General features: G+C 38.8%; 2 protein-coding genes across 2 annotated transcripts; one reads left to right on the top strand and one right to left on the bottom strand.

Moving 5' to 3' along the window:
* Positions 1 to 205: 205 nt before the first annotated feature.
* Positions 206 to 9660, top strand: gipc3 (GIPC PDZ domain containing family, member 3). The gene is made up of 6 exons (XM_077534566.1): positions 206 to 496; positions 3915 to 4100; positions 4250 to 4430; positions 7154 to 7263; positions 8380 to 8461; positions 8767 to 9660. The coding sequence occupies exons 1-6, from the start codon at positions 209 to 211 to the stop codon at positions 8916 to 8918; spliced, it is 999 nt and encodes a 332-aa protein (XP_077390692.1). The 5' UTR covers positions 206 to 208; the 3' UTR covers positions 8919 to 9660.
* A 311-nt stretch (positions 9661 to 9971) lies between these two features.
* tbxa2r (thromboxane A2 receptor) lies at positions 9972 to 23239 on the bottom strand. The gene is made up of 3 exons (XM_077534464.1): positions 23009 to 23239; positions 17928 to 18795; positions 9972 to 12172 (listed from the first exon to the last, which is right to left on the bottom strand). Exons 2-3 carry the CDS (start codon positions 18723 to 18725, stop codon positions 11867 to 11869), a joined length of 1104 nt encoding a protein of 367 aa, XP_077390590.1. The 5' UTR covers positions 18726 to 18795; positions 23009 to 23239; the 3' UTR covers positions 9972 to 11866.
* Positions 23240 to 23592: the final 353 nt, after the last annotated feature.

Here is a 23592-nt window from a genome sequence, read left to right as displayed (position 1 = left end):
CAGGTGTAACACATACAGTCATCCACTAAAAGGGTGTTTGGTTTCTACATGGAAGCTAGTGTTACCATGCTCTTTTCATGACTAATTCATCAGCACAGTTCTCCCCAAAGCTGAGGGCAGCTAACTCAGGGCGGACATCAGTGTTTGTCTCTTCATGCTAGAGCAGTCGGACCACCAGGGCTCCCAGAGGAGGAAGGCACGTGAACAGATGCAGAGCAGGGAGGCTATGAGCCCACAGGACTCCAAGGCAACTGGGGCAGAGGCCATGGAGGGACACAAGGCCCAAAGCCACAATCAGGGGCGCATGGAGCCCACAGCGCCTCCGCTTCCTCCTCCTTCACCACCACCAACGGGGCCGCCGGAATACCCGCGGCCGAGGCTTATTTTCCACACGCAGCTGGCTCATGGAAGCCCCACAGGCCGCATTCATGGATTCACCAATGTCAAGGAGCTGTATGCCAAGATTGCGGAAGTTTTCAACATCTCGCCCTCAGAGGTACAAAACTGCTTTTGTGAACTTCAGCGTGCTATTTCATTAAATTTGACATCATTTTCTGTTTGTTTGTTTTGGTGGTTCTCACGAAACACTCTTAAAGTGACGGTGTTCACAGAATTCCGCATTCAACAGAAGTTACAAGGTCAAAAAACAAAAATCACAGTGCTTAATAAATGTTTGTTGTTGGATTGTTTTGGTTTGTTGTTACATAAGAGTTACATAGTTCTCAAGTTGGCCCAAAACTTCCATATTGTGGTCCTCTCAACCAATCATCAGCAGGGGAAGGCAGAAGGTTGTTTTGTGTTTGATGGAAATATTGTACACACACACACGCTCACGCGTTCCTCTCCAAACGGTAGCCATGTTAGATTTGGGCGCCTGTCTCACTCTAGTTTTGCCAAACTAGGACTAAACAAGACCTCAAAACCAATGGAATCCAAAACAACAGCTCAGCGGAACATGGCTAATCCTCTCGATGACCGTCAGTTTATATTAGTGCTAACTCGGCCATCAGTCCAGGTACATACAAACCAGCTATTTACTAACAGCATAGGCTGGCATAGAAGCATCAATCGGCACTATCTATCACTACTATTGCTATGCTTTCATTTGCAGTCAAATAATGTTTTACACTGGACTGCAATGCAGTAATTCATTATCAGCGGCAAAATTGTTGAAGATTATGTACAAGTACTGTACATTGTGTATCTGATTGTTCAGTCGTAGGCTGTATTTATTTATTTTTTTTAGTATAAAGTTATTAAAGTGTTTTGGGAATCATACTTTGTGGTTCATTCATGGTTTAAATGTGTTTGCAGAGATTTGCCTTTTGTACTCCTCGATCCCCTCGACTTGGGTCCATTCTGTTTGTCTTCTAACGCAATTCATGGGGATATTTATCTATAGCAGCTAGAAAGAGAGAGAACAAAAAGACAAAAGTGAAAGGCAACAGAAATAAAACCAGTATGTACAGGTTTATCAATTTATTCACTCATAGTTTATTTAAAAAGAAAATGTTCAAATGTACAATAACCGTATTTCTATGTCAATTGGTCTATACAGGTAAATATTAATTGAATAAACATTAGACTGTACAATTCACTGAGTAAGTGAGCAGTAAAACACCACCAATACCAATCTGTATAGTGACATTAAGGCCGATATGAAGGCTTCTGCTATCTGCATTTGAAGGACATGTGGGAATGGAGATTAGACCAAACATATGCTTCAACAGCCAACCTTCATGTTCTTATCAAGAAGACACTAGCCATAATTATGATGACGTGACTGGCTGAAGTTACACACGATGCATACCATCAAGTTGGATGTTACTACTATGAACAAATAACTTAAGAATAAAACATGGACATTCATAATCATAATATGATGTGAGAATATATTATGTTACTGAATACAAGGATCATCAACGAACATTTATATTTCAAGTAGGCTAATCATTTAAAACACAATAACAAATTATGCTTACAACTCAGCATGCCATGAGGGCCTTGGCTTTCCAATGACTTTCAGGGACTCAAAAGAGTCAAAAATGAATAAGTAAACTTTGGTTTTGCATATAAATAAAACTCCTCAAATTAACAGACACAACCTATAAAAACAATCAGATGTAATGAGGTTATTACTGCACAACTTTGCTCTCATGTGAACTAAAAGTAACAGTTGACTTAACATTGCAGTGACATGATGAAAAAGACCTTGAACTGTAGTCAGCCTTCACTATTGCATTAGAGCAATAACTAAGCGGAACCACACCAGGTCAGATAACAGCTGACTGGTTATCTTCAATTTCTTGCAGCTTATGAAATAAAGTTTTTCTTTAACCTCATAGTTAGTTGATTGTTGTTGTTGTTTTTTATTGTTATTTACGTTCCTTCGGCAGTTTGTATTTTGTTTCTTCACAGACTTGACAATAAGTGAAATGGTTGCACATTCATTTATGCATCCATCCATTTCCTACCGCTTACTCCTCACAAGGGGGTGCTGGAGCCCATCCGAGCCGGCTTCGGACAGTAGGCGGGGTACACCCTAAATTGCCAGCCAATTGCAGGGCACACACAGACCAACACCCCTTCACACTCACAAACACACCTAGGGACAATTCAGAGGGCCCAATCAACCTGCCACGCATGTCTTTGGAACGTGGGAGGACACATTCATTTAAGTAACACCTATTTAGGAGCATGCTAAAGTCAGCGGTTATATCAAAATTAAGACCTAAGCACAAACAATTCTAAATAAAATATATATGAATGAAGCGTTTCATAAACGACTGTATGTGTGAATGACATCCTGAATGACAACCTCCTGGAAATTTGTTCTACTATGCTGCCCCCTGCTGTTCAAAATCTATAAAGCACAGCTGGACAGATTCTGTTCTTTTCTGTACTGTTGCTATAGTGCAGGTGGTTCAGTTTTAACAGTACATTAGCACGTGTACATCGGTTGCATATCATTTCAATGTGGACATCCATCAATATATTTTAATGCTTTCGAGGAGGAGGGGAAATCAGTTGACCTCATTTTAGTCATGTGCAACCGATGTACAGGATCAATTTAAGCAGACTACATTTAAAAATTGAAATAAAATTAAATTACAATTTTGTTCAAATTATATTTAAACATCTGATGTTAAAAAAAAATAAATAAAGTGCATTTTATAATAATAAAGCAATGTTGTACATTTTTACAATTAAATGTTAAATATTAAATATTAATGACTAAACATTTCTTGGGTTGAGGATGTTAAAATTGACCTGTTACCTACATTCATTTGTATGTTATTGTGTTTATAGTTGTCTTAATTTAATGCGCATAGTATCACTATCAACAACATGCTATTAGCATAAATGCCATGTGGCTATATTTAAAACATTTGCTGATTCTATGCTAAAACTGTCCTGCTACTTTCAAACTCAGATGCGAAATTTCAGTATGTAATGATAAACAAAAACTTAAGTTGCTAGAGATGGGCCATCACATTCCCCCAATTGTTCACTAAGTAGGCTATTTTGTCAGATTTTGAGTTACAGACAAAAATGTATGCTTATTTTAAGAGTGTTAAAACAAGCAAATAGGTCACATACTGACAAGTCAGTCAGTACATTAGAATATTGTGAAATTCATTTCAGCAGTTTCATTTAAAAAGTGAAACTCTCACACTAGATTGTTTCCTTGTTTTATGGTTTTACATTTTTGAAGGTCATGAGGTTATATTTCACCTCTTTAAGGAACTATGAATAAAAAAAATATCACACATTATTTGCTAAATATAACAATGAAATAATGCTCAGAAAAAGGTGTTTAATGAACCTGTTTCACTTGCTGAACTGAACTTCTGAAATAAAGGAATGTGATTATCATTTTTTTAAGATGAACCCATGTCTTTTCTGCATTTCAGATCCTGTTCTGCACCCTCAACTCCCATAAAGTGGACATGCAGAAGTTACTCGGGGGGCAGATTGGACTGGAGGACTTCATATTTGCTCACGTCAGAGGAGAGACGAAGGAGGTGGAGGTGATCAAGACAGAGGACGCACTGGGCCTCACCATCACAGACAACGGTGCTGGATATGCATTCATTAAGGTAGATAAGCACAGTGTGCTGTAAGGAACCTTTTCATTGCATCACACTGCCATTTTTCAGTGGACATTTTTGCCTTTTCAATTGCTTCTACAGACCCAAAGTAATTGGTCAACAAAATAAAGCTAAAAGTGGATTTTTTGTCCCCCCAGAGAATAAAGGAAGGCAGCACGATAGACCGATTGAAGACAGTGTGCGTTGGTGACCACATTGAAGCCATTAATGACCAGAGCATTGTGGGATGTCGACATTACGAAGTGGCAAAGATGCTGAAAGAACAACCAAGAGGCATTCCCTTCACTCTACGCCTGGTTGGACCAAAGAGGGCCTTTGGTGAGATATGCTTTAAACAGTTACGTACATTGAGGTTGAAAACAACACAATAGAGAGAGCAGAGCACATAATATAAATAACTGCTATATGTACCTTTTAGTAGTGAAAATAGAGTGGGTAAAAAAATTCTTTACAATATGTTCTATGCAGCCTTAGCAGCAAAATCCACCTGTTTTTTTTTTAAATATTTTTTTTTATCAATATCAGGGGGAACAATTTTGCGACTAGCTGTCGACTGAATATGACATCACAGCTGCTCAGGTAACAACCAATCATGGCTCAGCTTCAGAAAACATGTAAACTAACTTTATCTGAGTTGGGTCACAAGTTACATTTGAAATAATAATACAGCAAATAAGACCTCAGTTTGGCGGCACGGTGAATGAGTGGTTACCACGTTCGCCAGTACTGAGGACTTGGGTTCGAGTCCAGGCTCCGGCCTTCCTGGGTGGAGTTTGCATGTTCTCCCCGTGCTCTGCGATTGGCTAGCAACCAGTCCAGGGTGTACCCTGCCTACTGCCCAAAGCCAGCTGAGATAGGCTCCAGAACCCCCCATGACCCTTGTGAGGAAAAAACGGTTAAGTAAATGGATGGATGGAAGACCTCAGTTTGTGATGTTGCACATACAAATAGAAAATGGCTTTGAAATGTTTTAAAATCACCAAAGTAACCCTCAAGAAAAATAGCAATAGTGTGGATTGAGACTGCGTTACTTTTTTGTCACATTGTGACAACACGCTGATGCAATACTTTCCCTGGCAAGCTAATCCTGGATAATCAAAACATCATAAATTTAAACATTGTCTTATATACAAAATTTCTCGCCATGTCATGTGTTTCCCTTTCCTTGTCCTATAAGTGTTTTCATCAAATGGCCCAAGAGGCTTATTTAGTGCATTTGATCACAAGGAAATTAAAGAGTCGAAAAGGCTGTAACCTTTTCTGTCGTCGACCTTTTGTATCAGATGGGAAACACAATGAGTTGACTTCCTAATTACAGTACAAGTGATGTGTCAATGAGAACAATGTAACTGATAAAGGACCACTTCCTTCGAGATTACATCACAAACACAGACTCAATAGTTTCTCTGTTCTTTACCTTATCGCCGAGTCATAGACAAAAATGATTGAACTGTACATAGTTCATATTTCCAAGATATTTTAATAATGTTCATGGGAAGTTTAGGGAGCACAAATTTCTCTTCTTGCTTGATTGCACCCCTGTGCACAACACAGGTCCACAAATTAAAACAAAATTGGACAAAACTGGTACCCCTATGTCAATAAATAATAATAATAATAATAATAATAATAATAATAATAATAATAATAATAATAATAATAATTTGAAATGTAATGAAAATTAACCACTGAAAATCAGACATTGCTTTTGAATTGTGGTTCAACAGAATTATATATTAAAATAAAAAAATAAAAAAGTGAGATGAAATGTGATGTGTTTGCAGAAAAGAGTGAAAATAATTTGACCATAGGGACAACTCATAGGGTCCTCTAATTAGTATCACAAGTGTATTCAAATTTGTTAGCAGCCAGTCGACATAATTAAAGGATGACAAGTAGTCAGTGTTTGGTTACGTGGTGTGTAAACATACTAAACAACATGGACCACAGGAAGCAAAGAAGTTGCCTCAGCAGATTGGGGGATGAAGGGAAACTGTCGACAAGCACGTTAAAGGGAAAGCCTTAAGACAATCTCCAAGCTGTTCTATGTTCCTGTGACTGTAGTTGCACATATAATTCAGAAATGTTAGCATCATGGGAAATAGCCAACTGGATGTGGCCGCAGGAGGAAAACTGAAGACAAATTGAGGAGATGTTTAATACCAAACTGTAACAACAAAAGAGCTGAAATAAACCTCCAAAGAAATTAAAGGTCAACTCCAAGGTCAAGGTACAGCAGTGTCCAGATTGCGCCATCTGTCGTTGCATGAGCCAAACCGCATGCTAACAAACCACACGGCTTTCCTATGGACAAATGAGACAAATTGATTTTTTTGGCAAGGCATATGAAGTTCTATATGTTGACAAATGCAAAAATGAAGCTTACCAAGAAAGAACACTATGACTAGCCTACAGTGAAACATGGAGGCTTTGTTCGATTATGTTACGGGGCTGCTTTGCTACATCTGGCACAGGGTGTTTTGAATCTGTGCAGAGTAAATGGAATCACAAGACTATCAAGGTATTCTCGGGAGAAATGTGAAGCCCAGTGTCAGAAATCTTGGTCTCAGATGACCCAAAACATACTGTAAAGTTAAAGTGCATGCAGATCACCTAAATGTTCATAAACTTCATACTGTTTTTTTTTTTTTTTTTGGGTACTAAGTTACTGGCTAACACTGATAAACAACAATTCAGCCCGTCTCACTTACCGTAGAAGGATAATAGAATTTTTCCAACTAATCCAATTCAGAGCTAAGTTTCTATTCTCAGGGGAGATTTTGTACTGTCTATGTACAACAACAACATTCATCAACTATATGACGCTTTTATGGTCAGCTGAACATGCCGAATGTGGGGAAAATGCAATGACTGTGCTTCATTGGAAGTGATGCATACTCCTCTTGCAAGGAACATATTTTTAACATGAGACTAAAAGATTAACACAAACGCAGTTTATAACTTAAACATGAAAAAGGTAAAAAAAAAAAAAAAAAATGTCTCTGATTATTTTAACCTCCATCATTTGTGTGTCTTTTTAGACATGATTGGAATGAGGACCAAAGCACCCAAGTCGAATGAGGGCAAAATAGTCAATGGAAGAGAAACCCTGCGTCTTCGTTCCAAAGGTTCGGCTACCGTCCAGGAAGTGGTGAGTTTGCAGGATAATGGTTGAACTATCGGCAACACATACAAACCCACGCTTCCTGGAAACTTTGCTCCACACCTGGAAAGTTTCACCCAACTATAATCAACAAAGTTAACATACAGCAACAGTAATAAATTTGCAATAGCATAACATGAAGCAGTTACACAGAAAATGCATTGCTCTACATCGTAATAGGTTTCTGCCTTTACATTTACCCTAAATGGCCACTTCATTGGATACACTTGTACTCTGTAATGCACAAATTCAGCTGAAAAAAAAAAGCCCGACTTCAGATAAAATGAGAGAAGTTGTGAGTAGAATAACAATGGATGTAGTTCAACATTGTCTCATACTGAGAAGTAATTTGTCCCTATCATATTAGGCCATGAATGATTACTTTTGCACCACCACCACAAATTACAACAATAGTAAAAATTGTTAAATTAATAACTCTGATATTGCCAATTACATGTCAAGAATTGCTAGCGTCATACTGGATCTTATTAGTGGATGTGCAGGGCCGCCCTTTTGTGTGAATGCTTATCCAAAGGGATGAAAATAATAATAATAATAATAATAATAATAATAATAATAATTACAGTTGTTCCGATACCGTTTTTTGGCCCCCGATACCGATACCCAGCTTTGCAGTATCGACCGATACCGATACCATACCGATACTTACGTTTTTTTTTTTTTCCCTCAACATGAAAAAGCTGTCCTGCTATTGGTTCAGAGCATTCAAGGGCCAATAGGATATCTTAGATCGGCATGCAGTGAACATGTCACATACCAGTGAATGAGCGTGCATGAGCAAGACACAAGATGCTGCATCCAAAATCCTATATTAGCTTTGGAATTAATGGTATCGGCATGTTACTTGTGAGTATTCACCGATATCGATACCACTGTTTTAATGCAGTATCGGCACCTCTGCCGATACCAGTATCGGTATCGGAACAACACTAATAATAATAACAATAATAATAATAATAATGAACACGGGATGGTTTTTCATGCACTAAAATACATTCTGAACACATAAATTAAATGCTTCTATCGCTTTAAAAATGGAATGCATAACTTGAAGTCTGAATTTTAAACACATTTTGCTCCCAGCAGAATGAATTTGAAGAACGGGCCACCATGAAAGTGGACGACCTGCTTGAAAGCTACATGGGCATCCGAGATTTAGAGCTTGGTAAGATCACCCGACTGTTGCAAAGTATATGATGGATAGTTGCTAGATTTGCTCCGCAACATGTTTTGGTGGAAGTTGAAATCTCCCCTCCTCCTCTCACTTGACCCAAAACCTAGATACAAAACAAACTGTGGATTTTGTGAAACTGTTCCAGACACTTTCATTTTTTGCAAATCCTGTGTTCATGAACAAACTGATCTAAAAAGCAATGCAACATATTGACTGACATTGAGATAGAACCATTCCACCTTTTACCGACGTGATTGAAAGGAAATGTAAATCTGTGTACCCTTCATTCTGTGCAGCAACCACCATTGTGGAAGCAGGCAAAGACAAGAAGAACCCTGATGACTTTGCAGAGTCTCTGGACTCCGTTCTGGGAGATTTTGCTTTTCCTGATGTGTTTTTGTTTGACGTCTGGGGAGTAATTGGAGACGTCAAGAATGGAAGATTCTAGATTTGTATGGAGACCACAGAGCTGTCCTCCCTGGCACATCCAATTACAAGAAGGCATTGTAGCCTTCTCATTTCTTACATGCATTTTTAATTCATTCATAAATGTTTAATGCTTGCATACATTTAACATTTATGCAAGAATAACTTTCTTCTCAAACCATGGCAGGGGCTGAAATTAATGTATGCTTTCTGTTTTGACCTGGAGGCACATTATTGTTCACATTAGAATGAGGATTTCACCACCATGTACATTTTAAAGTCAAATAAATAATGCACAGAAAATATTGCATTTACAGTACAGTGGAACTTATTAAATAATTCATAGGGAAATACATAGCTATTTAGTTAATAATCTTGGTTGCACAATATCTTAGATAAAAAAAAAAAAGGCATCTGCATTCCAGACTGACAGATATCTTTCAAACTAATTACATTGTCATTTCTGTCCCCCACCCCCCAAAAATGCTCTTGGTCTTTGAAGATAATGACTTAAAAGCATTTGTCAGGAAACAACTGCAAGAGGGAAAACAGTCTTTGATTAAAATCAGGAAGTGTTGTGCTATGCAGCTACAGAAAACTTCTGTGGAATTTTCAGTAGAAGGCTTCTCAAGAATCGTGAGGATGAAGAAACTGAGCTAGGTTTCTTTTTAAAACATTGATTTTAAAGTTGCTAAGACAAAAGTCAAACATTATTATTTCTTCTGGATTAAGAGACACCAGGATGCAAAGAAAATAGCTTCCCTTCTTATGAACGAAATATTCTAATTGCACCACAGCTATGCGTCCAAAGGAGACATGCAGGTGTGTCTGGTTCTGCAATGGTATACAAGGTGTGAATATATGCTCTGTAATGCAGCATTACATGCTAATTAACAGTTTCACATCAGTATTTGTCTGATAGTGATGCTTTACTTTGACACGTTGTACAGTACTGTATAAATGATCTCATTCTGAAAACCTGACAATGTATGACACGTTTCACATATTAAATGAAGAATGAGACACTTCAAGCATGTTCTATTTTGTGAAACACCGAATGAGTGATACATTGGACTTTCACTTTACATAATCTTTAATAGGTAGCAGTTCACTCGCAATTTCTCAAAACATTCAAAGCTAAGAGGTTAAACATCTTGGAGGGCAGAACAGAAAACAACATCGCAATTCCCAGCGGCACATTCAAGACAGCAGCAGTATTTTGGACGAAACGGGCATGTGTCGTTTCTGCTCCTGGGAAAATGTATGGCCAACAAATATTTGCATTTACATCTTCCAAAACCCTGTTTGAACAGGAAATATCAATGTCAAATGTTTTCTGAGCATTCATGCAAATACAATATTGATAAGTATAGCACAGCTACCGGTAATAAAGCTACACTAAATATTTTCCACAGGCATGCATTTCTATTTCATTTCAAATATGTACTAATTTCAAAGGTCTCTTCAGTAGCACAAATTTGAAAATTCATTCCAACTAATGCACACTGTATATGACAGACTATCATGCATACATGCATCTGAAAATAGAAACATGATCAACCCCAAGTTTTTAAATGTGAACAAATCATAACTTTCCACTTTGCACAAGAGTGCTGCTGTATTTGGAGTAATTAGTGTTTGTCTGCTTTTATTGTGACTCTTTTATCTCTTGCAAACTCTCCTTGCTTTTGGTCCACGTTGCAAATGAACTGATGAGTGAATGTCACATTTTTCCGTGGCAAAAGTGTGATGTGAAGATCTACATTGCTATATCCGTCATTGTAATGTTTTACTAAATACCGTATTTGCATATTTATCTACATTGCCCGTTATTGCATTTATTCTTATGTTGCTTAAATAAGTAGTTGACATGCCTATTTTTTCCATATAAACAAAATGTATTCAGGCTTTATTATTAGTGATGTATAGTGGCGGTTTCTAGCTTGCACATTTTAAGTGGCTGTATTGCTTGAGGACTGCAACATGACTCAAAATAAATAAGGTCCTACTGATATAGTTTACAATGACATGTCAAGCGTTGGCGTCTACATCAAGAAGGGTGCGTTAAGAGGGATGGTTTGGTGGGTTTCCAACTCAAAATTGTCAATAACATCTCAAGTAACACTTACTGTATCAGCATAGTGTGTCTCTCTTGTTAGCCTCTTGCTAATTTGCGTTACATATTGTAAATGAAATTTATAATGTTAGTCTCTGTGTGCCCTGCGATTGGCTGGCAACCAGTTCAGCGTGTACCCCGCCTACTGCCCAAAGCCAGATGGGATAGGCTCCAGCACCCCCACGACCCTTATGACGAAAAGCGGCTCAGAAAATGGACGGATGGATAAATTTAGAATTAATTATAACCATACGAGACTCCATAGGTGGGCCCAAAGATGCATGTACCCCAACCCACACGCGTGTGGAACGGATCCCTAAAAATAATTACATTTATCATAACAGCTATATTTGTGTAGTGAAATATTATTATTGAGTTGTTTATCACCAAAATTAAAATATAAAGAAATAATGGTGTGATTTTGATTGTGGTTTTTGGACACGTTACGCATTTAGACAACAAAAGAGTCATATGAAACCATATCATAAAATAAATAAAATAAAAAACATCTAAAATGAAGATCGATTTTCTTTGCGTTTTAACACTGAACCGGGTATCCAGTTTAAATCAATGTGTCAGCGCATCTGCCATATTGGATGTGACCATCACATTAGACATAAAATTGTCAAATAATTGTCAGAAAATTCAGTTAGAATGACATAATAGAGTCAATAAGTAATGGTTCGGTTTAATCCAATCAGTTATGGCATAAATCTCCATGGATAAAGTGAGTGAAGTTTGTACTGTCTATGGTAATACTTGCTAGCGGTTGTTACTGGTTACTGGTTATTCAAGAGCACTGATTGCCAAACATATCATTACATCAAAACTTCTTCTCTTTTTTAATCCAGGGGTCAGCCGTTTAAGGGTGTTTCGTTTAATTTTTCATTCTGTCCCATTTCCTCTGCGCTAAGGGGCCTTCCAAGTGAAGAAGAATGTGTTAACCTGTTAATGGTGCTCCTGAAAGACTGATTTAAGGTGGACCATTGGGACCACTGGGACCAGTCCATGCGGGGGTAGACTCTCTGTAACACCGCCCTGCGAAACAGGATATACACCCATGGGTCTAGGATCTGGTTCCAGGAGGCAAAGCGCAGCCACAGCAGAAGGTAGATGACCTGGAGAGGATGTCCGCTCAGCACAGTTTGTGCAATAAAGACCTGGTGGAGGAGGAAGGAAACAAAATAAAATCTGCATGAATAAATGAAATAGCATAGATGGGGTGGAAATTAAAACTTTAAAAAATCACACTTGACAAGCTCAGAATATGATGAGAAATTAGTGTTAAGAATGAAATTAGTGCAATTAATTGGATCTGCATTAAATGAACCTGGTCTGACATTTTTTGACACTTTAACATTTCTGTAGCAGTTTTAGTTGTGGAATTAAAACGTCATTTAGCTGCAGTCAAAATGCATTGACTCAAATCTACTGTAGAAACTGGCATTATTGATGACATGAAATAGAAAATTACAGCTTTCGTAGGGCGGAGCAGCCACAGAAAGCTTGTTTTTTACAGTATGGATGCACTTGCGCGCCTTTTTCTTGATTTATGCACAGCACTTTGGCGGACTGTATTGTTTTTAAAGTGCTTTATAAATAAAGTTCGCTTGGATCAGAGTTGGATTACCATAAATTATACATGCAGTTGCTCATGGGAAGAGCAGCTACATCCATGTCAAATGACCATGAGGCTAATTTGACAATTACACACTCCAGCATGTACAGGTACTTATGATCATTTATAATAGGACATGCTAATATATTATTTGTAGGTGGCATTAGTGTTTCATGTTGGACATTAGTGACCAGAACAGTACATTTTTCTTTTCAAATTCAGAGCAATGAAGCAATTCATCATAGAGTCCAGGCCATTTTGTTCATTGTAAATTACAACCAGTCCACGCTATTTATTTATTTTTTTATTTTTTTATTTTTTTAATCACCTGTATTACTACTAAATTAAGTTGTGTTATACTGACTCCTTTGCGCAACATATTTAAACCATGAACAACAATGTTTTTATTTTATTTTTTTACAATTCTATTACAATTTTTTTATTCATTTGGACATCATATTTAATGTTTTTTAATGTCTTAATTTTAACAAAATCTATGTAATGACTTTTAATGCTTTTTAATTATGCGCAGAAATCCTGTGTGAACAAAAGTGAGATAAGGGGAGTTATTAAACTGAACAAGTCAGGTTGGCTATTAACTGAGGTCTGGAAATAAGTTTGTGGCCAAATTGAAGTAATTTGTATGCTACAGTCATTACAAAATAGTAATTCAATTTGCAAAATAAAACAGATGATAAAATTGCTAATCTGTTAGCTGACATTTGGGATGGAAACGTTTACATGCTCGCTGAATGTTAAAAAACAGGATGGTGTAACATGCCATGAGCAAATGGCAGGATATAAAAAGCAAGTATGGACTTCAGCAGCAGCATAAAGACAGAAAGATGAGACCATGGCTATCCCAATATTACAGTGATTGAATAGAGGAAACAGACATTGTACAAATGAATGACCTCATTCATGATATTGTTTGGCTTGTTGGTGCTCACAGGCTGATGTTATGAAGGGTGACTGATAATTAAGGTGAAACATTCACATTTCACTCGCCTTATTCGGGAAACGTGACACATGATGTATATCCAGGGGTCAAATATCTGATTGCAGGTGGCCAAGCGTATGTACAACAAAACGCTTTCACCTTTTACCGCTTCTGCGGTTGAAGAGTTCACCAGAATATAAATCTGTGCAAGGTATCACACAACCAAGGTTAGACCGGGCTGCAGAGAAAATATTGTATTAAATGGGCCTATAAACATCACACCCATATTGTTTGTTGTGCGTTAGTTATTAGTCATACACAAACTACAGTCATCTAAATCTTTATACCCGGAAAGTGACTTGGGCAACACTTAGTGGTAGTTTAAAAATATTACTACATGGCTACATGACAAACTTTTTGTATTCTTAAAAGGGAGGTCAACCCCCCCCCCCCAAGAAAACAAAAACAAAAAAAACCTTGACAATAATATGCTCAGTGTCATGAGTATGTATGAGTCAGTACTCTTGGGCTGCAACATTTTGGACCAGCTTTCGAGTCTTTAACGACTTATTGAATTACAGAGTTGCAATAATTCAGGCAAAGGGTCACAAAAGCATGCACTATTTTTCCCAGCAACGGCAAGAAAATCTTTTCTTTTTCTTTTCTTTTTTTGTTTCCCCTCACATTAACCCAGTGCTTCTCAAATAGTGGGACAGGCCCCCCCAGGGCGAGGCTTCATCAAGGGGGGCGCGTTTGACTTCGGGGAACATGCTTTTTTTATTTTTTATTTATTTTTTATTTTTTTTTTACTGTCTTATAATAAAGTGCAATTGCACCTCCACTACATTAGGGGGCAGTGGCGCTCTCATTGGCAGAGTGTGCGTAGGGCGCATTCGCTCGGTGATGTAGGGGTTTTGTTTGTACTGAGCATGCGCGCTTTGCACACAGCACAGAGTATGAGTCTGAAGTGTAGGCACGAAGTGTAGCAGAAGCCTCAAGTGACACCATGAAAAAATATTTAACATGGATGAGAAGACAGGCGGAGAGAGACGGAAATAAAGAGACAAACGATAGTCGCTCGAAAGCTAAGACGAGGAATATGATGAAGCGTATGGTGGGCTGGTGGTGGAGGTGTTGGGGGGTGTGGTGGGGGGCTTCTTCCTGGGATGGGGGCATGACAGAAAATAATTGCGAAGCACTGCATTAACCGAATGAAAAAGAATGGTTCTAAGCAGCTCGGACAGACGAGTATATCACTTTCCTGTGTAGTCCTTTATTGTCTTGGTCTATTTTGAGGTTCCCCTGCAGCAAAAGGTCAAAAACAGACAGTGATAGATCATTGAATGTGTCATCCAGCACCACCTTCTATGGACCTCTGGTAAATGTTTGCCAAGCATCTGCTTTCAGCTTGTACAATTTGCTGATTTCTGATATCACTATGATGTAATTGTACAGATGTTTTCCTTTTGAGGATATTGCTTTTGCCTGTAATGTACAGCAAATGTCAAATAGAGCTTTAAAGTCCTTCAGATGATCTGCAGGCTTTTAGTTCAGCTCTTGATAATGCTGCATTTCTGAGAAGCAATGAGGCCTCATTATGGCAGTGCTGATAAAAAAAAAATAAAGAAGAAAAAAAAAAAGAGTCATAATAGGGCGTGGGATGCTTGAGATGCCTTTCTCATGTGACACCATATGGCAGTTGCTATTCTGAGTCCTTATCAGTGAATCTTAAAGTACGGTATTGAGATGATCCAGTGTGGAAACATTTCCTGAAACGTAACATGAATGTTTTCTTATCTGTTTTTTTGCAGTCTCATGTCCTTTTATAGGAAAGCATTCACTGTGCTTGTCATGAATCCGTTTTAGTTTGCCCTGGATAAGTGACTTGATGCTGAGGTAAAGGTGATGGACTGGCCAAGCATGTCTCCAGACCTAAACCCTATTGAACATCTCTGGGACAATCCTCAAGCTCTGATAAATTGTGGCAAACGAATTGGACTAACACATACAAAAACAGCCAGACACACAAAGCCAGTCCTCTCCCAGCCTGACCACCAGCCTTTTAAGCTGTGGCCAATCATGACCACAGCTGAAGTTGATGCGGCAATCAAGGCTCCTCTCTTGTCCTGATTGGTGGACCGAGCAGGGGGAAAAAGGTCCACCAAACAGGGACAAGCGCCCACACACAAAAACAAATGGCCACGAAACAACGTGGGCCGTAACACTGTTATATAAGGTTGTTAAAAAGGTTATTTTTTTAAACTTGTATAGTCTACAGTTCTTTACTGATAATTTAATAAGAACAGGGTGGTGCGGATCAGTGGTCGAATGGTTGTCTTGCAACCCAAAGGTGGTCAGTTTGATCCCAGCGCAATGTTAACCCTACAATAGCCAGATTGATATTGCGAGTCCCTCAAGGGAGTTGTCCACAATATCAATCTAGGACTGCTCCACGGTAATTTGCTCGGGAAAGGCGGGACATTCTGTACAACACTTCGAACTGATTGGACGATGCGGCATTGTGCATGTTTGTTTTGACCAATCATGGCCAAGGATGAAAATGTTGTCCTCGTCTCGTCTTCCTTGCACAGTATTATTATTAGTATCCATCCATCCATTTTCTTGACCGCTTATTCCTCATAAGGGTCGCGGGGGTGCTGGAGCCTATCCCAGCTGGCTTCGGAGAGTAGGCGGGGGACACCCTGGACTGGTTGCCAGCCAATCGCAGGGCACATAGAGACGAACAACCATCCACACTCACAAGCACACCTCTAGCGACAATTTGGAGCACCCAATTAACCTGCCATGCATGTCTTGGGAATGTGGGAGGAGACCGGAGTACCCGGAGAAGACCCACGCGGGCTCGGGGAGAACATGCAAACTCCACCCAGGAAGGCCGGAGCCTGGACTCGAACCGGAGTCCTCAGAACTGGGGAGGCGGGCGTGCTTACTATTATTTTATTCATATATATATATATATATATATATATATATTTTTTTTTTATTTTTTTTTTTTTTTACAGAATTATTCTGGTAACTACAGCTAAAAGTTTTTTCTGTAAAACAACAGAATTTTTAAGAAGTGCACTGATACATTAATAATTAGGTTTACATGACATCAATTTTAAATGAACATAATACATTTAGTTTTCCCTTTATATTGACATGCTTTTACTGTATATCTAAATATTCTTATCTGTAATATGAATTTTTAAACTGCATGGAACCTACTGACAAAAAGTATTTTTCTAACACTGCTATGACGTAATTTTGACTGTATCCCGATGTTTCTTGTTTTACAGTTTATCTGTGTTTAAATTACAGGAATTTGTGAATTATCTCGAAAATGAGATCTCTTTAACATTTTCTTACTGTCAAATGTACAGTTATGTGTGGTTCAGAGTTTTACAACATCCATCCATCCATGTTCATGACCGCTTACTCCTCACATAGGTTGCAGGGGTGCTGGAGACTATCCCAGCTGTCATCGGGCAGTAGGCGGGGTCCATCCTGAACTGGTTGCCAGCCAATTGCAGGGCACACAAACAACCATCCACACACTCACAAGCACACAGAGGGACAATTCAGGGCGCCCAATTCACCTGCCATGCATTTCTTTAGAATGTGGGAGGAGACCGGAGCACCCGGAGAGGACCCACACAGGCATGGGGAGAACATGCAAACTCCACCCAGGAAGGGCGGAGCCCGAACTCGATCTTACACTCTGAGCACTGAGAGGGGGATGTGCTAACCAGTCAGACACAGTGCCGTCCTGTTTTATCCATCCATATTTATTATTATTATTTATTCCTCACATGGGTCGCGGGGGTGCTGGAGCCTGTCTCAGCTGGCTCTGAGCAGGAGGCGGGGTACACCATGGTCGCCAGCCAGTCGCAGGGCACACAGAGACGAAAAACCATCCACACTCACACGCATACTTAGGGACAATTCGGAGCGCCCAATTAACCTGCCATGCATGTCTTTGGAATGTGGGAGCAGACCGGAGTACCCGGAGAAGACCCACACGGGCACGGGGAGAACATGCAAACTCCACCCAGGAAGGCCGGAGCCTGGACTCGAACCGGAGTCCTCAGAACTGGGAGGCGGACGTGCTCACCACTCGATCACCGTGCCACCCCGTCCAGTTTTATAACATTAAAATTACACGATGCTTCGTTTTATTTTTTATGTTTTTTTTTTTTTCTGCCATGATTTTACCTAATTTTACTGTTAATTCTACAGACATTTTTTTACAGTGTGTGTCATTTTTTCAGTGTTGTCCCATGAAAAGATATAATGAAATATCTGCAAAATATCGTATTTTCGATTTCTGTCCAGAAAACCTCTCTAGACTTACCAGCATCGGGCACCAGCAGATGGAGGCGATGGCCATGATCAGGATGAGCTGCACCATCATTTCCACTTCCTGATCTCGGGGCCGTTGCATGTGATCCTGTCCGCAGCACACCTTGATCAGTGTCACGACACTGACCGTGTTCAACACAAAGGACACGGCAATGCACGTCAGCCCGACCACGGAGAAGAGCACCGAAAAGGTCAAGTCGCTGCCCTCTGAGCTAATGTTGAAAAAACACCAGGAGCCAGGCATCTGCATGTGGTAGCTCCCGACTCCTGTCAGAGGCAACAGCGCTATGCAGCCGGCAGTCAACCACACCGTCAACAACATGAAGACCGTTCGCCTCTTGGGCATGGTGGTGGTGCGTGCAAATGGACGGGTGATGCCAATGAAGCGCTCCAAAGCCATAGCAGCGCCAAGTAGCAGCGGGCACAGTCCGTAGAAGACCATGGACATACCCATGAAGTTGCAGAAATGGCAGTGGGGGTCTAAATTGCGCCAGTTGAAGTGTGTCAGATGAAAGGAGACCACAATGCTGCCTGTGACCAACAGACCCATGAAGTCAGTGACCACCAGGCCGCCCAGGAAAATCAGGAAGGACGAACGAGAGCTGCTGTGAGTTCGCTGGAACGACTTGATGAGAACCACAAAGGCGATGAGGTTGGAGGTGATACCCAACACACTGAAGATGGAGGAGAAGTAGGCGGAGGCGATGGTTGGCACAAACGTAAACGGGGGGCTGTTAATGGTGTAGCAGAGTGGAGTGGCGTTGGAGGGTGGTTGGGCTGAAGTATTCATGGTGTCCAGATGAGGTCGGGGAATGTCCGCTTCAGATTTCAATATCACCACGCGAATATGTCTCTTCAACCTCAAAGAGAAATACAAAATCCATCATTCATTAATTGTTGTTTTTTTTAATACACACACACGACAGATCATTTTTATCAATTACAGGGCACACAATATTTTTTCTACATTTTGTTAGAATTGATTATTTTAAATGGATACTTGAGTCAATGAGCCATTTTCAGCAGTAAAAGGTTAATATTTTGTCTATAATTAATAGTGTTGTTCCGATACCGATACTGGTATCGGCAGAGGTGCCGATACTGCATTAAAACAGTGGCATCGGTATCGGTCACTACTCACAAGTAACATGCCGATACCATTAACTCCAACACTAATATAGGATTTTGTATGCAGCATCTTGTGTCTTGCTGGTGCACGACATTCACTGATATGTGACATGTTCACTGCATGCCGATCTAAGATATCCTATTGGCCCTTGAATGCTCTGAACCAATGGCAGGACAGCTTTTTCATGTTGAGGAAAAATAAACTGAAGTATCGTATGGTATCGGTATCGGCCGATACTGCAAAGCTGGGTATCTGTATCGGTATCGGGGGCCAAAAAATGTTATCGGAACAACACTAATAATTAATGTGGTAACGTAATTATTTTTCAGGTATAATTAATACCATTAAAAAGTAATTTTTATACTTGCTCTCGACTGACGATGACATCACCAATCATGGCTACGTTTACTGACAAAACCCAGAAGTTCAGGTGAGCCATGATTGGCCGATATCTACTTCCTCAGCACAGGCGATGTCATCATCACTCGACAGCAAGTAAAAAAAAGTTTTTAAATGTATTAATTGTACATGAAAATAATGAAGCTACCACATTAATTATAGACAATATATTAACTTTTTACTGCTTAAAATGGCTCAATGAGTCAAGTATCCCTTTAACATCATGTGTATTAGTTAGAATTTGTTGCAGTGCATCAATGTTTCATTATATATTACGTTGATTATTCTGTGTACAGTCAGCCATGCAAATAACATATAGTGGCTCTGAATTGTTACAATAAATCATCTAAACATTAAGAAATATTCCTAATGTTCTCTATTGTCAAGTGTGATTTACTGTCCTAAATGGAAGTGGAAATGTGGTAAATGTGCATTCATTAACTAACATCATTTGTTTCAATTGTTTGTTTGTTTTTATTTTAATGGACAACAATATTACCATTAATTGTGATTTGGATGGCAAGTCCACTGATCATATAGACCACTAAAGTATGCTCTCCATGGCATTTACAGATACACCATCCTCCTCAGTAAAAATCATCACCGTGATTTTTGAGCAACTCAGAAACAAATGCCAGAAGCTGTTTTATTTTGATTATACAACTAACACACGTAAAACTGAGGGTCAACCATGACTAAAAAGCTGGCAGGAAACACTCATGTGATTAATTTAGCCAATAACAGGAAACACAGTCAGCCCATAATCACTCCAGTGATCATTTCCGACATTTGAGACACTAGAAACAAAGTATGCATGTTTTTGCATTATGCTTACATTCATTTAAACAGTGAGATGACCTAATAAACCAGGAAAAAAAACACAATGTATCATAATTTATAGTGTAGAACTACCATTGTGCAGTCAATACAAACACATCAAATGAGAGTTTAATAGTTGAAATTATCACCCTGACACTGAAATGACATTGAACACGACGGTCCTGATATTGTAGTGTTCAGTCAGCAAACTCACATTGAGTATGATTTAAAAAAAAAAAAAAAAAAAAAAAAAAAGATAATTTTTAGACTTCAGGAGGCATCTAGCTCCAAAGGTACTAAAAAGGTCGGAGGCACAACAATGCCTACACCACCTGAGGGTGATCAGGAGACACAAAACGAACGAAAAGCTGCTGACTTTCTATCACTCCTCTCAGAAGGTCATTGGTTGTTCCCTCCCTATCCCAGAAGGGCTTTTATAAAATCTACTGCCTCAGCAGAACGAGAAACATTATATTGGACAGCTCTCATCCTGCTTCCCACCTGTTTGACCTGTTGCCCTCCAGCTGTTGAGCTGGGTCAGTACAAACCAGTTAACATAAAAATCACAACAAAACAAACAAAACAAAAATTCCCCAGCCCCACCAAGGTGTTCAGAATAGGTGCCAGAGTTGATCACATTGGGCTGTTTTCATGCTAAGGGCAAATCTAGCGCAGTGAGATGTTTAACTCCATGCAGAGGCATGTTAGACCTTGTGTTGGTAATATGACGTCCGCCACACATGATCGATCGCAGAGCTATGTCAGTGTGTAAATTTAATTAAAAATGAGAGTTCAATTTATAATAATTGGGAGCTCCTTTTTAACTCCCGATAAGAGTTGAAAGGTCACAGTGAAGAAATTAGTTACTTAAAGTAAAACTTAAGAGTTTATTTAATGTTCGCACATGTACACTCAAAGTGAATTGATTTAAACTCTCAGATGGTTTATTCTGAAGAAGCCAATTTGTGGTGTACACAAGCAATTAACTTCATTGCTTTGGTCAATTCAGACATGAGACAGACGGTGGTTGGCACCAAGTAGAAACATTTTAAGTGTGCCATTAACAAAAGTGCCTATTAGCTTAGAATCAATATGTCATATTCAGTCTAGCTTCAAGGAGACATGCAAATTGTTTCCCATTGAAAATAACAGGAAACCACTGAAATGTAAGTGTGTATGTTGCCTTATATGCTCTATGTTGCCGATGATAATTTGAAGACTGTAATCAGTTAGTGTCACTGTTTATTAAATCATTCAAATATTATTAGTGGGCCACTAATAAAATGGTTTGTCTTTGCTGACACTCACTACACCCCAAAACTGCAGTGATCAAACCTTTCACACCACGTACCAACTCAAATAAGCACTTGGCTCCCAAATATGACATCATTTTATTTTATTTTACTTTTAAAATGCAAAATGTAGAATAAATACCAAGCTGCTGATTATAGGCTGCATTCATAAATCACGAGAAGACATTGATGATTTTTTTTTATTTTAAAATGGCTACTTTAACCAGAAATTGAGCTACAAATGTCACAAATCAAAATTCTCAATAGAGTAAATTCGCAATAACTGTCACATTATGGATTGTTTGACTTTGAACATTAACAGTGTGTGTATTTGATGAAATAATAATCTATTGCACACAGTTAATTTAAAAACATACCTAAATAAATGTTTTTAAATATACAGTTGTTGAACTGTACATGAAAAATGTACTGAACTAGACTAAAAAAAATTTACATTCATCTTCTTCTTATTATTATATTATTCTACTATGTTTCACACAGTAATTATGGCCGGCCCTTCTTCTTTAATATAAAGTTGGACGCATAATATTAGGGATGTTCGATACCACTTTTTTCAGACCGATACCGATACTCAAACCCTCAGTACTCACCGATACCGATACCAACTGCCGATACCAGTAGTACATTTTGACAAATAAACAAAATCACTAAAAGATATTTTTAATTTTGACAAAAAAACCCAGCACAGTCACTCTTCAATAGTCTTAACGCTCAAAATAAAACACAAAAATGCTCTTTTAGTTTAAGATTCACAATTTTGAATTGAAGTATGTCCAAACCGGTGAAGTTTTGGTGAAAAGCTGCTGCAAGCTAGCACCAGTTACAGGCAAGGAGGACGCACTTAACGTCTTCCCCCTCTGCCATCGGTCGCTTGTACTCGTCTGTGTCACGAGTACTCGAGTACTTGAAAAAAGGCTGGTATCGGCCCCATACCGATACCTGGTATCGGTACTCGCCCATCCCTACATAATATAATTGTCCAAAATGTCTTGGTACAGAATTAAGATTATGATGTAAATACTATTATTATTATTACTATTATTTTGATGCCAATCCCAAAATAATCAACAGTGAAAACATCTGTTCTAAGATCTGATAAGTTTGTATTTCAAAATGTTTTTGTCTCATAAAATTCATTCCCAGTGTAAAAATGATTTAATTGATTAATTGTACAGTAAAACGTTGACTATTCTGTGTACCTGTATGAATTCCTACAGTGTGAATTGTAAGAAATACAACAACATATCTAATTAGCTGTACTTACTGTATGTGCTTTAACCAACTCCTGCATTCTAATGTAACCTCTAACAAAAGTATGTAAGTATTTACAGGCAACATCATGAAGAATGCTGTTTTTCTAACATTAAACTGCAGTGTTATCAAGTGAGGTGGTAATGATTTTTTTTGTCTTACCATTAGAGGGGCTTAGAAGTTGACATTGAGCTCTCCATCCCGACCATCAATCTGCTTCTCATTAGTAATGGATCTAACGCAATGGCTTCAGGAGACGGGGGACCATTTTCAATGTGTGCACCCTGTCAAAGGAAAGTTAAAAAAAAAAAAAAAAAAAAAAACATTTTCAAAAGGTAGCGCCACAACACACGTAACAATAACCTTTCCTCAACATCTCCTTTCCTTTGCTGCTGCTCGGCTCCCAGCAGCTCAGATAATCATCTCCCCCCTCAAGTCATGCTTCCTTTTGCTCCCTGCAAAAGGGGAAGGGCTTTAGCAACAGACACAAACTACTTGAGGCAAGAATGAGCTCCACAGAAAATGTTCAAAGCATAAATATGACATGTATAAATGGTCCGCAGGGGGAAAAGGCATTTGTCTCGTTTACGCGACATCATCTTACTTGTGCACCCATAAAAGGATACCACAATGATCAGCAGAAAAAAAAAAAAAAACACAACAACTTGTGTATGCAATATAAAATCTTTAAATACATTTAGGAAATCACATTTTTTATATTAAGTTAGGCACATCATTGAAAACAA

Source organism: Festucalex cinctus, chromosome 10 (genome assembly GCF_051991245.1).
Source record: "Festucalex cinctus isolate MCC-2025b chromosome 10, RoL_Fcin_1.0, whole genome shotgun sequence".
NCBI lineage: Eukaryota > Metazoa > Chordata > Actinopteri > Syngnathiformes > Syngnathidae > Festucalex > Festucalex cinctus.
Note: the sequence above shows the minus strand (reverse complement) of the source record. Positions and strands in the feature narration are given on the sequence as shown.

Bases quoted from the DNA above. Each gene is read 5' to 3' on its own strand.
- tbxa2r (XM_077534464.1), bottom strand. From the start codon at position 18,725: ATGAATACTTCAGCCCAACCACCCTCCAACGCCACTCCACTCTGCTAC. The intron at 12,173-17,927 runs GTAAGTCTAGAG...CTCCTCCACCAG, and splicing joins TCTGCTGGTGCCCGATGCTG to GTCTTTATTGCACAAACTGT.
- gipc3 (XM_077534566.1), top strand. From the start codon at position 209: ATGCAGAGCAGGGAGGCTATGAGCCCACAGGACTCCAAGGCAACTGGG. The intron at 497-3,914 runs GTACAAAACTGC...TCTGCATTTCAG, and splicing joins TCAACATCTCGCCCTCAGAG to ATCCTGTTCTGCACCCTCAA. The intron at 4,101-4,249 runs GTAGATAAGCAC...TTGTCCCCCCAG, and splicing joins CTGGATATGCATTCATTAAG to AGAATAAAGGAAGGCAGCAC.